We start from the raw sequence: 16567 nt of genomic DNA on the forward strand, positions 1-16567 counted from the left end.
TGATCTCTAGAGATTATTTGAAGCTCTGCCAGTCACTGGACCATAGAGAAGTCACAGTAGAGAATTTTGCCTCTGACTTCAGGATATTAGGGAGTATCTCCTGAGTCTCCCTTGAATTTATGTTTTAGTTGGAGGATGTCAACTGCAAAATACGTTAAAATGAGGAAAAAATATAAAAGATATTGTAAATTTTGAAACAATTAAACAGTGTGAACATAGAGAATCACAGGACGGTTGAGGTTGGACAGGATCTCTGAAGGTCATCTTGTCCAACCTCCTGCTCAAGCAGGGCCACCTGAAGACAGTTGCCCAGGACCACGTCCAGACAGCCTTTGAAGGTCTCCAAGGAAGGAGATTCCATCCTCATATCCTCACTAGATTTGCCTTTTGCACTGGAGAAGTTCCGTAAGTCATAGTAGGCAAACAACTCAAGGAGACATGTTACTGATGAAAAGGACTGGAGTGTTTGAAGATATAAATAAAGCAGTCATAAGTAGAAGTAGGGAGATGATTTAATGTTTGCGTACAGCACTGGAAGGATCCACGCTAGAGTACTTCTGTGATGGTATGTTAATATAAACAGAGAGAAAAGCTGCAAAAATAGTTCAAGGGTTAGGAAACAGTGCCTTAAAAGACTTAATAAACTCAGTATTTGTAGTTTGTCACAGAGGAGATCGGGCAGTGACGATCACAGCGTATGAAACTACTTCATAACACAAATGTTCAAAGCACTAGAGGCCTTACATAAGTCTTCAGATGAGTCTCAGAGGTCAAGAAGCAAGTATCATAAAAAGTTGTGCATGTCTGAGGCTGAGTTTCTGCCAGTTTTTCTTCTCTCACTGACTGCCCACACGTTGAGGCAAGTGACAATTCTAAAATGCCTGAATTTATTAAAAAGAGTGTAAAGACCAAAAAAAAAAAAAATCAATCATTCCAGACTAGCAAATATATAGTAATATTTATACCACAGCCTACTGGCATAAGAAATCCTGCAGTGGTCCTAGAATAATCGACTATTCAACTGAATTGGGTACAAGTCATATTTTTTAATTTTTTTATCAACATTGTTTTGTATAATTTTTCCACCAAATTATGTACATTTCTAAAATGCAACTACAGTGTAGTTATTCTGCACAAGTAATTAAAAAAGTCAGACAATAGCTTAAGGGTTTTTTTTTTAAGTTATTAAAAGTATGATATATATGAAATATAAAATGATATATCTAGAGCTGATTAACATCTGTAAGAGCAAATGATAGCCAATCAGGAGAAAATGGGGTAAAATCCTAACCTGGAGTCTGTAGGACTTCTACATTTTAATGAGGCCAGGACTTCACACAGGATCACTGCACAAACAGTGCATGAAGCACCAAACTTGAACAGAGATCTAAAACAAAATGTAATTTCACCCTTTGTAATTGTTGGAACTAGACATTGGTTACATTAAAGACAAATTCCTGTACAAAAGCTGCCTGCTCATCTAAATAGGTCACTGCTGTTCAATACACAAACACATCAAAGAGCTGAGCATCCTCTGCCCCACCTCCAGCAATGGCACAAGAATGCTCACAGAGCCGAGCCCAGCTTGCTATAGCAAGCTACGAGGAAATAAAGTCAGGCTGGCAACCACTCCTTCCTTCTTTATCTGATGGTTTGATTCAGTGCTGTAAAGAATTCAGTGACTAGCTCCATCCATTCTACCTGTGCATTCCCGTTCACCTTTGTGAGGTGGAAAACAACCTTGTGTTCTCTGCTGCTTAATCCAAAACCAGAAATAGAGGCATTCCTCACTGCGGGAAAAAAATAATCAGGTGTACAGATACCATCAGTAAGATAAGAAGTATATAAAAATAAATTTAGACGGTGTTTCTACAAGACTTTAATTTGGCAAAGTCTAAATCTAATCACCCACATCAAATAAACACTAGCCATAGAAAGGAATGCTTCTGGCACTGTATGGCTGAGAGTTGCCTTTGTATTTTAATGTTAAAAGTAGCTATTGCAAAAAAGGAACTCCTCTGTCACCAGGAAGAGCTGATACTAGTTACTCTACATTGCAAAGTATATATTGTCCAGCCTGTTCTGGATCCCACTCAGTCTGTGCATGTGTGCTTTACACAAATTCAGAAGTATTTGCCAAATTGGGATCTATATGTATAGACTAGTAACCCAGGGTGGGTAGGAGTGTGGAGGGGAACTGTTCAGGTTTAACAAAGGATGCTAGAAAGTCATACAGGGAGGATAAGAAATGGGAATCACAATACAAAAATGATGTTGAGGTGCTTGAAAGCCTTCAGAGGAGGATGACAAAGCTGGTATTGGGGCTGGCAGCCTCTCCCGTGAGGGCAGGCTGAGGCCCTCGGGCTGCCTGGGCTGGAGACAAGGAGGCTGAGAGGCGACCTCCTGGCTCTCTGCAGCTTCCTGAGGAGGGCGAGCAGGGAGGAGGTGCCGGCCTCTGCTCCCCGGGACACGTAGGGATGGCCCAGAGCTGCGCCAGGGGGCTTCAGGCTGGGCATGAGGAAAATCTGTTTGTGAGGGTGGCCAAACAGGCTTCTAAGGAGGCCCCGTGCCTGATGCCCTGTGCTTGCCAGCGTTTGAGGGGCGTTTGGACAATGCCCTCAGTAATGTGCCTTAACTTATGGCTAGCGCTGAAGTGGTCAGAGAGTTGGACTGGATGATCTCAGGTGGTTCCTTACAACTTAACTATTCTATTAAAGAACACATTTGCTTTAGTTTCTTGAGCCTAAAATATCCACTAGCTATTTCCACAGCTTTATCAATGTCTTCAGATCAGTCTGACACTACAACTTGCAGCCATCACCTTGCAGAACTTTCAGTGTTTCTTTTTATAAGGTGTTTTGTGGTTTGTTTTTGTTTGTCCAAAAAGGGGCATTCCTGTTGGGGATGTGGATTGTCCTTCAACCCAAGTGACTAGGTATAGGTTAGTCTGGTAAGCTATGGGTTTAGTAATGGTTTATTTAAGGGCTTCTAGGAAATGTTTACCAAAATGTTTAATTGGGATAATCTCAGTGTTTTAAAAGATGACATGCACAGAAATGAATTAGAAATTACACACTTAAATCTGCTGGCCTGAAGTTGCATGATAGCTAGATCTTTGTTACCTTGAACTTTTATCGGAGTACTTTAAAAACAGCTTACGTAACCCTTTGTATTGGGTACAAGAGTACAGATTATTGTTGCTAATTCCCAACAGAAATATAAGTATATAGAATCTAAATGCCCCCAAATGCACTAACTTAAAAATCACTTCAGAGCTTAGGGTTCATTTTGTTCCACTTTGTACCGAGCCTTTGGCTAGTGCACAAGTCCTATTGGTATTGGTCCTGCTTCAGACAGACTCCCTGCTGGATTTTCCAGGACATTAAAGGTTGCTTGGAACATTCATTATGTTAATTTACATGATTAACCTATTGAAAGTAACCTGAAAGTAGGCTAGAGTTCTATTTTATTCTTTTTAAGACAGAATAACCTAGTTGCCTGTTTATCTCTGAAGCTTTTGGTGTATTGAATTTTTGAAATTAAGATTTTTTTTTTTTTTATTTTACTGTATACTGTTGGGGAACTGCAAATTAAATATCTCTACTTCCAAAGCACAAAATATATCCAAGGAATAGAAGAAATAGTCTGTAGAAGTTGAACATATGTAGTTCTTATATACTACCCCAGAAGCTGGACATCCCCGAATGAATGGAATTCAAAACATACAGGAAATCAGCAATTTTCTGGCAATAGAAAACCTCAAAATCTTTGAAACTCACTCACCCATACTCAGTTTTGTGTTAGGAATGCCAATGATATTAAAGGAGTTAGGAATGAACATGCAGTGTCCTGCAATGACTGTGCTCACTCCTGTGAGAATTAATAAAGTAAAGCCTTTTTTCAGTGACATCTGTTTTCACATATGCTGTGTTTGTGATTCATTCCCCTTTCAGTGTAGGATACTGCTTCCTTGGTCTGCGCACTTTTTTGCCATTTTACTCCGATAAAATTTGATGTGAAAAGAGATAGATGAAGTTTGAATACAAAATTAGATCTCATTTTCCCAAAACTGGAGAAATTATATTTGGGAAGCGAAGTTTTGGTTTTGCCTGTTAGGCAGGTAGGCGCAATTGTGATCTTGCCCTTTTTTTAAAAGAAGCCATTAAGAAAGTAATTTGGAGAAACTGTGGAGTTACACTGTAAAATTATTAAAAGACATAAAAAAGAAACAGAACTCTAAGAGTAACATTCAATAAACTGCAAGTCATGTTCTACATTCATATTTCCCATGAAAATGCATAAGGAAGCTTCACTGTGCCTTTACTAAAATTACCCCAGAAATCATCTGCATGTCTGATGTGGAATTCTATTTGTGAATCCTCAATTTGTATCATCATGATTGATTTTTACCCTTAAATATTTTGACTTTCAATCATGGCTACTTAATCAAGTTCATTTGTGCTAACAATTGGAACTGTGAGCAGTACAATTGAGTAACTCTGGTGCTCTAAACCAGTATCACGGCATGCTTCCTTGTTCTTCTACAGGGTCATGGAAATGCCTTATGCTTATCAGTGCTGTGCCTTTGGAGCTTGCGAGAGCCACTACAAAATCTCCAGCCAATGGAACAAAGATGAGAATAGCAGCATTGATGATTTTCACAGGAAGGATGTTGGGTTGTTACAAATTCAAGGTAATTGTCACCTTTTGCTTTTAAATCTACCTGAAGGCTGTGAATTTTCTAGTAAGCAGTCTGTGATGTTGAATTCAATACTCTTTAGCAGTCACCAAGGCAGTATCTTCCTCTCTTGCCTGGTAATATGTCAGTGTTCCTATGCTTAGCAAATTCATTTTGTCAGGTCTGTCTTTCAAAAATCTCACTCACTCTTCCTTCTCTCCAAATAATAACATGGGAAGTGAAATCTTCCCTTTATTTGAGAGACAGGGAAGTGGTGCTGGTATGTAACCCCATACAATAATAGGGCAGCAAAGATTCAATTTCTTGCCAGCTTTGGAAGCAGCAACAGCTTCTTGACTATCCTGCTTCAGGATCAGTCACAGAGCTAGTGTGGCCACTTAGGCATAGCTGATGGGTTTTTTTCTCGGCACTTCCTGGGTACCAAAGAGAACATCTGCTCTCAAGAACAGAAGTTTACTGTATTTTTCTTCCCCTTCAGCACAAGGTCTGTTATTTCACCTGTTATGTAAGTGTATACATACATTTTATACTGACCTGCTGCTTTCTTTGCTATTTCCACTCCTGCAAACCAGTGTGTCTCAGAGTTCAGGGCTAGTCCCAGCAAGAACAGAGCCCAGAATACATAGAGTGATGGCACAAGAAACGTAAAAGAACCTGGGTTAATTCTTAGTATCCTGGCACAACAGTGGAATTGGTATTTTAAACCCCTTCCTAGGCAGTCACCACACTACAGATTAGGTAATGGAGAACGTACCTTTCTAAAAGTGATTATTTTCAGAGAAGTAATGGTGCCAACTTTTTAAATAATCTTGAGTAAAGTGATTCAAAACCAAGTAAGCATACATCTGCTTCTGCTTACAGTTTGGCAGGCAAAGAGATGAGAACAGGCCTTAAATACCGAAGATGTTTTTGGAGTTTGTAGTAAAAGAAATTTTCCTCAAAATTGCAGTATCAAATCTGGGTATTTCCTCCCCTGCAGATGAGCGTGACTTTGAAGATTTTCTACTTGACTTTGAAGAAGATTTGAAAGCTCATCATTCAGTGCAATGCTCACCTTCTCCAGGTATGAAACTGCCAAGTACCTAGGAATCTAAGCATAATACTACCAGATATTTAAAATGCACAAATGAACAAACTCTGAATCTGAAACAAGAACAGTAATAGTGTGTTTTGCAATAATTTGATGAGACCAGATACATTGTACAAAAATACAAAATTCTGCATTGAAGTTCAGAAAAATATTCAGGTACTGAATTCATCTGTGAATGTACTAGAAGTTTCAGAGTCCTCTGGCAGATCCTCACTCCAGGCCCCTTACCACAGGAACTGATCCCCTTATCAAGGGAATGTGAAAGCAAAGGTTCTCTTCTGCCAAGAAACAGATAATAGAACAGAATCTTTGCTCACTCATTCATTTGCAAAGCTGAAGTAATTCTTCTCAACTTCATTGAGTTACTTTACACTTGAGCTTCTCAAACAACACACAGTTTAGTTCAATGTCTAGGACGTACCATACAGTACTATATCAACATACACACAATCCATCACAAGGCACTCCCAGCTCTGTCATTTTCTTTGTAGAATAGTGTATCCCTGTGGAGTAATGTGGGTTGTTTTTTTGTTTTTGTTTTTAAGTGATTAAATTGGAAACCAATTCCACTGAAAGTTTCCTTTAAGGCAAGGAAATAACTTAGAATGTTGCTTCTACTTTTAGCATCCTGACTCAGCAAGCGGTTTCCCTAGACATTCTTAAATTGTAACACATGAACAAAAAAATGCAAGTGACAGCTAGTACTTCAAGACTCACTCCAAGCCAAGATTCTTGTTTATAACAACAAAGAATAAATGAAAAGATGTTATGTCAAGAGAAATAGAAAAGGTAGAGGGCCAAAGAAATAATTTAGAAACATTTGACCATCCCGTATTCTCCTATGGCCTCCTTTGGAACTATCGAGTTCACAGAAATGTCCTCATCTTCAAGTTAAGTTATCACCAGACCTAAGAGAAAATCTAGCTTCCATGCTGGTCTTTCAAATGGTATCTTAGAAAAACTTACAAAATGACAAAATGGGTGCTTCTGCCTACTGGATGGCAACAACTGTAGTCATATGGAATACATCTCAGCTGCCGGGGTTGTGTTTGCATAGACAATCAGAGACCACTGTGGAAGACTTGCTTCGAGGAAGCACAGTTGACTAGAATTAAGATAAATAATGTTTCTCAGACAGCAGAGTATTCAGCTTCAATCACACAGCATATATATCTCAAATCTATGAGAAACAGCAGGCTTCAGTCATACTGTCCTGACTTCGGCCACAGATCATTGCAAGTACCTCCAAAAAGGCAGCCTTTACAAATATGAATACAGCCTCAACTTTCTATGGTTAGGAACTCTTTGGGTCACAAACTGTTGCAGCCTGCTAAGATGATGAAACCAATGAGCCACATAAGCCTTTTCTTCTTACAACCTATCTCACTGATTTGACCTCAGAGAATACAAAACTGACAATTGTGGTGGTTTTATCGTGCTAGGCAGTTGAACACCACAACCGCTCTCTCACTCCCCCTCCTCAGATGAGGAGGGGAAGAAGTAAAGAAAAGAACAACTCACGGGCTGAGATAAGGATGATTTAATTAAAGAGAAAAAAATATATATATATATATATTATTAAGGAAATACTATTATTAATTAAACAATTCAACTAAAGGGAAAAAAGGGAAAGGGGAAGAGGGAGGGGGGAAAGGGAATAACAAAACAAAACAAGTAAAGGCTATGTGGAAGTGCAGAGGAAAAGAAATTACTTTCCACTTCCCACAAATGAGCGATGCTTGACCACGTCCTTGAAGCAGGGCCTCAACACATGTAGCCGGTGTTCGGGAGGAGGACAGACGTTTTCGCAACAAGAGCCCACCCCTCCCTTCTTCTTCCTTTTTCCACCTTTTATTGCTGAGTGTGACATCACATGGTATGGAATATCCCTTTGGTTGGTTTAGGTCAGCTGCCCTGCTGATGTTTCTTTCTCACTTTTTGCCCACCCCCTAGGAGGGTCAGAGAGAGTCCTTATGCTGTGCCAGCACTGCTCAGCAGCAGACACAACACCGGTGTGATACCACTGCTGTTCTAGCTACAAGTGCAGAGCGCAGCACTGTATGGGCTGCTGCAGGGAAAGTTAACATCCCAGCCAGACCCAGTACAACAATTTTATTTGGTGCCTATCTTCAAACTACCTTCACCATTTATCTTCATATCTCATGGATGTGTCATTCTGGAACTGCTGTATCAAACAGTCTATCAAACAATACATTTCACTTTCTGCAGTGCTCTTTCCTTGCCTGCAGTGTAGCTTAATAGTCAACTTACACAGAAAAAAATATTTGAATCTTAAATGAAAGATTTAACTATTCCAGTATACGGATATTTTCTGAAATAGGTTAGTCCCAAAAGGTCTGTTTGCAGCCAAACATGTCAAGTCTTCTATCATTAAAATTCTTCAAGAACCCTGATCTCCTCTAAAAGGTCAGATTTCTCCTTGGACTCTAAACTGAATCATCTCAGATCATATTGGATCCCTATTCAAACTTGTAGCACTGTCGTCCATCCTGCATTTGTCTATGAAGATGGGATATTAGATAGCCATTACTTCTGTGAGAATGGTGGAGATGATGGCAAATTTAATGATGGCACCCAGATTTCTCTATCTGTGCAACTTACCTCTAAGGATCCATTCCAAATTCTTGACAGAAAGTATTACAAAATGCATCCTGAATTTATTTGGAATGGATTTGTGTAAAAAGCCACCTTCTCTTACTCTTTTCAGTGCTACATGCATTAAAGCACTTTCGTCCTCACACATAGGATGTCAAAAAATAGGCCTGGCCTTATACTTGCAAAGGTCAAAGCCATTTGAGTCATATCCTGGAATCATTATGGATAAAACAGAGAAAATGAAGAGCAAAGCAGTCTTCTGAAAAGACACTGCAAAGGGGACTTGGACCATGTAATGACGTGTTATTAGGTAGCCAAAGTGCATCTGTCCATATCCATTACATCACACTTCACCAGGACTCATTAGCACAGCCATCCTTTTCTTTCCTGAGAAATTTCCCATGGTATTCATACTGCATTTGTACGACTAGGTAAATATATATATGAGTGTGTGTGTGTATATAATATTTGGGTTGAGGAACAAAGACTCGTGTAACATGCATATGAGCAGCACATTATTGAGATATCTACTACAAAGAAAGGGAAAATTTTCAGATCCCCTTTTAGAATAAAATTAACTGCTTGGCTGTGCTGAGAACTTTTGCAAGAGGCATGAAAGTTGGTCTTACAAAGTACAAAATTAACTTTTAGTTTACATGGGTTTCCCTTGCCCTTTTGTTTGTTTGTTTCTTTCTTTTCAGGTCCCTTCAAACCATGTGACCATCTGTTTGGGAGCTGGCTCATCAGAATTGGAGTGTGGACCATAGTGGGTTTGACCTTCATTTGCAACGCGCTGGTGACTGCTACAGTTTTCAGATCTCCGTTGTATATGTCCTCCATAAAACTTCTCATTGGTCTAATAGCTATTGTAAATGCTTTCATGGGTCTTGCCAGTGGCGTACTGGCTAGTGTGGATGCATCAACTTTTGGTAGCTTTGCTCAGTATGGAGCACGGTGGGAAAGTGGAATTGGTTGCCAAATGACTGGTCTTCTCGCCATTTTTGCTTCAGAAGCCTCCATTTTCCTCCTTACCTTAGCCGCACTTGAACGTGCATTCTCTGTAAAGCATGCTACAAAGTTTGAAACAAAATCCTCTATTGCTAGTGTCAAAATTGCCATTTTCTTTTGTTTTATGTTGGCACTTATTATTGCCGTAATACCGCTCCTCACCGGGAGTGAGTATGGGGTTTCTCCACTTTGTTTGCCATTACCATTTGGAGAACCCACTGCTATGGGCTACATGGTAGCACTGGTATTGCTGAACTCACTCTGTTTTCTGGTAATGACTGTTGCTTACACAAAGCTTTACTGCAGCTTAGAAAAGGGAGAACTAGACAATATTTGGGATTGCTCTATGGTCAAACATATAGCCTTGTTACTTTTTACTAATTGCATTCTTTATTGCCCTGTGGCCTTCTTATCTTTTTCCTCCTTACTAAACCTCACTTTTATCAGCCCAGAAGTGATAAAGTCAATACTGCTAGTGATTGTCCCACTGCCTGCGTGTCTAAACCCACTCCTTTATATACTTTTCAATCCACACTTCAAGGAGGACTTAGGAAGTTTGCGAAAGCAAACATTGTTATGGAGGAGATCAAAACATGCTAGTCTGATCTCTGTGAATTCAGAAGACATAGAAAAACAATCTTGTGACTCAACACAAGCATTGGTAACCTTCACAAGTGCTAGCATATCATACGACATGCCTACCAGCAATTCACTAATGCCATCATCTTATCAAATGACAGAAAGCTGCAATCTTTCATCAGTAGCATTTGTTCCATGTCGCTAGTTTCAGTGGCAATGCAGAAAATATTGATGTTTACAATTTATTTTAATCCCAAAAATAAGTATGGGTGTGCGTCTACAACCTAGAGAATGCCTCTGAATTAGTTTTACATGCATCACAAAACAGATGATGACAAAAGTTGCAGCAGGCTGAAAATCCAATACTTGAGCCTTCATGGCCTGTCTCCGAAATGCTGGAATGAAGAGAGAAACTGAAAGCTGTTGCAGTTTGTGCAGTTGTATTGGCTGCTCTCTTTTGAAGTAGCACTACTCAGAAAAGTCAGTTGGTCAAGAGCAAAAATACCATGTTAAATTGGTAAGCTTTTTCTTCACCTGGCACAGTTTGTTTCAGGGGCTGGGTTTTTGCTTTTGTTTTCCTGTTGATTATAATTTGAATTTAATAACACATATTCAGTGTCAAGATTGTTTTTATAAGCATCCATGTGTAGCCCTCATTCAGCAGATTATCTAAGTGGACAAGTATTCCTGTTGGAAGTCCTAAAGGTTTCTGCAGAGTAGACTTTGATGAAGCTCCATGTTCAGCTGATAAAGTTCATTTAACAGTTTACCTGCTCTTAGGCTTGGTATCTTTAGAAGTCAGATGCCTTGACTTTTTAAATTGTCAGCCAAAACTACAATAATATGATATGAAAGAAATTAATTAAAATCCTGCTGAGCACTTAAAATGTAATCATAAATGGCAAGCCGTTGTCACATGGATATTTTTCTAGTGAGATTCTACAGAGCCTGGTCATGAATTGCTAGTGTGCCAGTAGAATTACCTCCAGAATTACTGCTGATAAAATTGGTAGGTGAGGGACTTGTAGAATTTGAGAGTGGGAAATACTACATAGCAAGTCATGAATACAGGAAGACTGGTGTGCTGAGTACAAATAAATGACACCTAAGGCACTCACATAAAAAAAAAAAAAAATGATTTAAGGTCATTTGTCTAGGAACTAAAACAGTAGTCCTGCTCATGGCACAATCTCTGTCTTGTGAAATGTTTCTAGAAAGCCTCTAGCTCATGGTCCTTAGTCAGATGAAGATTCAGAGGCCACTGCATCCTTTTGGCTATGGATAGATGAGAGAATATTAAGTAGGAGTGAAGAGGTTGTATGATTTGTGTTCTTAGTGCTGGTATAGGCACTACTGGAATATTTCAGACAGTTCTTGTATTCACACGCTATAAAGAAGACTGGGAAATTGAAAAGGATTTGAATATCATAAATTTACAAAACAACTTATCAAAGAAGTGACTTGATCACAGTTTATAAGTAGCAGCTTCAGGGAAAAGAAGTTTGAGAGCAGAAGACTAAGAGGAGAAGGATCCGGTATGGACCCCTAGAAGTTGATGTTAGGGATATACAACACAGAAATAAAGGTACCAATTGTTGACAGGGATGGTCATTAGCAAGCCAAGCAACTTATCATGGCTTGGGGTGAACTATCGGTCATCATATATGTATAAATTCAAATTGGATCTATTGCCAAAAAAGGTATTGGAGCAGCTATTGGTATTCAGGGATGCCTGATGGCATTAGTTTACGAGTAGGTTAGATTAGATTAACACAGAGTTACTCTCTGGATTTAAATCTTTTAATACTTTGCTGAATCAAGGCATTTACATTTAGATATCATGCAGTTAGATGAGAAGAAACTTCAAGTCTTTGCCAAGTCTACTGCCAAAATATCTCAGACAACAGAGCTCCCTTCACTTCCCCCAAGATCAGTCTTTGACCTTAGTCAAGCCATCGGAGGACATTCCAGTCACCATTTCTTAGAGCTGGCACCTTTTGCTCAAGTGAGCTGATCATTTAAGACACGGAAGTGCACAGTTTTGGGATTTTGTTGTTGTTAAAAATAGCTCCCTGAGGAGTAACATTTAATAGCCCAGTAATCACTTCTCAGTTAATGGCCACTCAGCTTCTGGGTGGATGAGACTAATTTCTGAACATTACCAAGGTTAGCCTAGCCCAGTAATTAAGGTAATCAGTTACAGATGATCACGGTTGTTCATCTGTTACTGCATATATAACTTCCTGGGGCACCAAGAATGGATTTTCACAATGAAGAATCTGTTGCCAACAATGGATATGCCCTGATTTTCTTGTCCACTCACACTGGCGTATTTTTAGTTTTGCAGTTACAGATGGCATCAGTTGACTTTGGCTGACATGTTCATCTTTCAGGAAAAAAAAATGAACCAATGCCGAAATTATATACGATAAAGTCAGCTGAGTACTTATCTTAATCCTTTATCTCTTGTGGGTTTTGAAGCAGTGCAGCATACAGCTGGAGAACGATGCCTGAAACCACTTTGGATTAAACAGAGGATCAGTCAACCATTGCACAATACCTATTACCATGTTTACTTAGCTTTAATTTAACTTGGGTCCATCTGTGCTGCACTGCTTAATGTCAATGAAATTCCTTTCAGCTCGCTATATTTAAGAAGTTTGTAAAGTGATTTGAGAAGCAAGATAATGTTATAATTCTAAAGACTAGTTAAAGAAAGCTTCTTTTATCAGAACTTTTTTAGCTTGCAGAAAGTCCTAAAGGCTTTGTGTCTTATTTTTGTAAGCATGTTTGAAATATTTTGATCAAATATTTTAAACTTGAACTTGTTAAAATTCATTTAATAGATTTTTAAAGTAAAATTTGTAAATATAGAACTGTATTTATTATTACAGTGAAATGCAACCACAGTAAAGGACATGAGATTAAGCCCTGTACAGTTTCATATTGATATTTGCTATATTTTCTGCTCATATATATTACTAAATTCATTATCTGTAAATAATATAATGTAAATGTGTAGTGATTGTAAATAGATGACATGCTTTCTTTTCTATCAGTGTTCCAAACATATGTAAGTTGTAATAAAATGTGACTCTACACAGTAAAGAGCATTTAATCAGGGCCTAACACCTCACAAAATTGTGTGCATCCTCAATTAGTCCTTCCCAAGTTATTCTAATACTTACACTAACTGCCCCAGATGTCCGAAATTCTTGTCAAAGTATAAATTACAAGTCGTGGGTTCTCATTAGGTGCCCTGGGGAGCAAAAAAAAAAAAAAAAAAAAAAGGATGAATACTGTTTCATTTCAACACAGACTGTCTTTAAAAAAAAAAAAAATGTCACTCAGAGACCCTTAAGAACAGATTCTGCTCCCTGCACATCCAGTTTCTCAATGACAACCTCTCACAACTGCTGTGCAAGAGACTCTCACCTCAGACCCAGATGACACAACGGATGTGCACGAGTACTCAGGAAGTGTGTCTAGGCATTGGAACAGGTTGCCCAGGGAGGTGGTGGAGTTACCGTCCCTGGGGGTGCTCAAGGAGGGGTTGGACGTGGTGCTTAGGGACATGGTTTGGTGGGTGATGTTGGTGGTAGGGGATGGTTGGACCAGATGATCCTGGAGGTGATCCTTTTCCAGTTCCTAATGACTCTATGAGTTACCCAGCAGATTTCAGGTCACAGTGGACCACAGGAGAGATGAAGGTATGCTGCACAAGGCTGCTGCTGGCAGTATATGCCAGACAACAAATTCTCCCATGCGCCTTTTCATTTTCTCTCCAACGCTGGATGTGGCAGACAGAGCTGGTCAGGGGATTACCAAACAGCTGGCAAAGTTCATATGATACACAGCAGAGAGGCAGAGGCAGCATCACATACAAAAGGCATGGCACACAGGTGCCGAGGGTGAGTGAAAGGTGCAGCACAAGCATGGGACTGGCAAGAGTCGGGTAGCTCAGGCTGCACCAGAGCTTGCGGCTCAGTTGAATTAAAGACAGGCAGCAGCTACACAGTCGAGGTCATCTAGGTATCGAGGAAGGGCAAGGTAGCAGATGCCTTCTTGTTGGGAGGGACCACAGCACAGAGCAGTTATATGTGCTTGGCTTTTCAGAGATCGTGAGCCTAGGTCCCTTCTGTGAAGAACCTGAAAGAGGTGAAACACCAATGAAGGACAAGTGCTGAGAAAGCAAACAATCGTTTAGGCAGGAATTCAATCCACATGGGAAGTAACAAGCTACAAAGGTTAAAATAAATAAATAAATAAAACGATCCCAGATGCAAATAGGTTTTAGCAGGGGGTGTGCAGGTTCTCAGCACAAATGAGAAAGCCAGAGTGGATAGGGTCACTGCAGCTAGGAAGGCCAGTGAAGAAGAAGTACTTTCAATGGGTGAGTTTTGGGGCAGTCTTTTTAAGGCGGGACAGGATCAGCAGTGAATGGGGATGAGAAGGGCATTAAGTATCCGCAGAAGAAAAAAAGATGCATAGCAAGGCACAGGGGAGTGCATGACTCAAGGAGAGGAGAGGGCTTCAAGAGACAGGAAGCAACTAGCAGAATTTTATGGGATGTTAAGAATAGCGTTGGAGTTTGTGACGGATGAAGAGCTCAGGTTTGATGTAAAAAGATGGAAGTGCAATGGCTGAGGAGACTGAAATGGTAAGAAAACAAGCAGTGAGGAGGCTTCCACATGCACTTACTTGCTCCAGACAAGTAAGAGCTGGGGGCCATGTGGGAGAAGAAGGAAGTTGCATTTTTTGAGGAGGGGAATGCTATGGTTTAACCACAGAAGAGAGACAGAGTAGCTACAAAGGAAGAACGGGTTGGTTAACAGAAGCCTCAAAGCAGAAGGGGAAAAGAGACATAAAGGTTTTATTCCATGATACATGGAAGAAAGATTTTCATCAGCTTATTTGCCAAATAGTGAGCAGTAGGTACTGTGGTCAACTTCAGTGTTCTGGCGATCTAGGAGGACATACAAGCACAAGTGGGTGACTTCTGCCTTAAAGCACTCATGCCCCAGAAGTGCAGTGTTACCACCGGTAACAGCCAAAGGAGAGTTTAGCACGTCCTCACCTGATGGGTTGTTTAGGTAGAACAGACAGAGCACACCACCTGCTCACTGCTCTGGCATATTTGATACAATACCAAGTTTTATCTGGGAACTCACAAAGTCCTCAGGGAAGCTGCAGATACCAGTTTGGCCAAGGCAAAAAGCTAGCCAGAGAAACAAGTGAATGCCATGAAGAAGATGGGATCACCTGTAAGAAAAACAGAAATGCATAAAGGCCAAGCTTTAGCAGACACCAATGGAGAGGCACAGGGAATGACACTGCAGGAGAAACTGCTTCAGCTGGGCATGTGGCTTCAGACTTCCTTCCCTCAGTGGGGGAGAACATACCTGGGTAAGCTGGTGGTCCTATTTAATCTCAAATTGGGACCAGCCATTTGCACAGTCCTTGCTACTGCTGCTCCATGTTTACGTTCTGGCTTAGTGGCCTGCATATAAGAGCCAGCCAAAGTATCTCCTATCTCTGCCCTCTGTAACAGGGATTTCAGCTATACAGCATATTTCCTCTGACTGTTGGATAAAAGACTGGAACAATAATCTCATAATCAGACATTTCTCTACCGTCAGCTTAGGTCACTGTATGAAATTTAAGGTCTTGCTGAAAAACCTCATTACTCAACTACTTAAGGAAAAGCTTAAATTGTTAAAATGTGTGTAGCAAAATTAATGTTCTTCCTCCAGGAAAGCACTGGCAGTCAAGAGAGTGGAGATAAAGGAGTAAGAACATGAGCACAGGAAAGCTAACAACAAAAGAACAAAACTAGGATCACAGCAGCAACAACAACATTGTTAGAAAATCCTTTCCAGGTCCGTGAGGTGTAATAACTGTGCAGAAGCTCAGGTGCATCAAGAGGGCAGGCACAGCACTGAGCCTCCAGCTGTGCTCCTTCTACCAGCAAAGGATGGACCAGCATCTCTGCCAACCATAATATTCATCTCCTGGACTCTTTCACTAACGTGCCAATGATAATTCTGTAAGGGACAAACTTATCACTCTCCAACAATGTCATTAGAAGTAATTGGGTGTTATTGTATGTTATCTAAACTAAGCTCAGGAAATTGATTCAACTCTTATCTGTCTTTGCTAGAAGAGAGTCCCATCTATATGAAATTAGGAATTTAAAAGAAGAATGCGAATTTACCCCTGCTAATAAATGAAGTAGAAAGAATTCCATGTGTTTATACCTAACACAAGTGTGCTGGAAAGAAAAGGCAGTATCAATATTAAGAACATCTTGTTCACATAACGAGAATCACAGACTTCTGCTTCAGTGACTCTGGAGACATAGGAAATATGAGTATATTCCCTCCATAAAACAGTTTGTTGTGTCATTGACAAAATTATCTAAGGATCCGATCTCAGTCATAGGAAAAAACAAACATTAGGAATATTCCTCTTGAGAGCTGGCCCACAGCCAGGATTTCTAAAAAACTCAGTCACAGACAAAGAGTCCACTCAAAATCCCTATTTAATCTTTTCACAGGTGGCAACATTTTCCACTT

The 16567-nt window shown here is 40.0% G+C and overlaps 1 protein-coding gene across 3 annotated transcripts in view; it reads left to right on the forward strand.

Annotated features, from left to right (window-relative positions):
* LGR5 (leucine rich repeat containing G protein-coupled receptor 5) overlaps positions 1 to 13133 on the forward strand; it is a 92648-nt gene extending 79515 nt beyond the window's left edge. For all 3 annotated transcript variants that reach the window (XM_035333990.1, XM_035333973.1, XM_035333979.1), the window contains 3 exons: positions 4548 to 4693; positions 5679 to 5762; positions 9107 to 13133. In XM_035333990.1, coding sequence (XP_035189881.1) covers positions 4548 to 4693; positions 5679 to 5762; positions 9107 to 10197 — 1321 coding nt within the window. In that variant the 3' untranslated portion in view covers positions 10198 to 13133. The remainder of the gene's footprint in view (positions 1 to 4547; positions 4694 to 5678; positions 5763 to 9106) is intronic.
* The last annotated feature ends 3434 nt before the right edge of the window (positions 13134 to 16567 follow it).

The sequence above is a fragment of the Oxyura jamaicensis genome, chromosome 1, assembly GCF_011077185.1.
Source record: "Oxyura jamaicensis isolate SHBP4307 breed ruddy duck chromosome 1, BPBGC_Ojam_1.0, whole genome shotgun sequence".
NCBI classification, from domain to species: Eukaryota; Metazoa; Chordata; class Aves; order Anseriformes; family Anatidae; genus Oxyura; species Oxyura jamaicensis.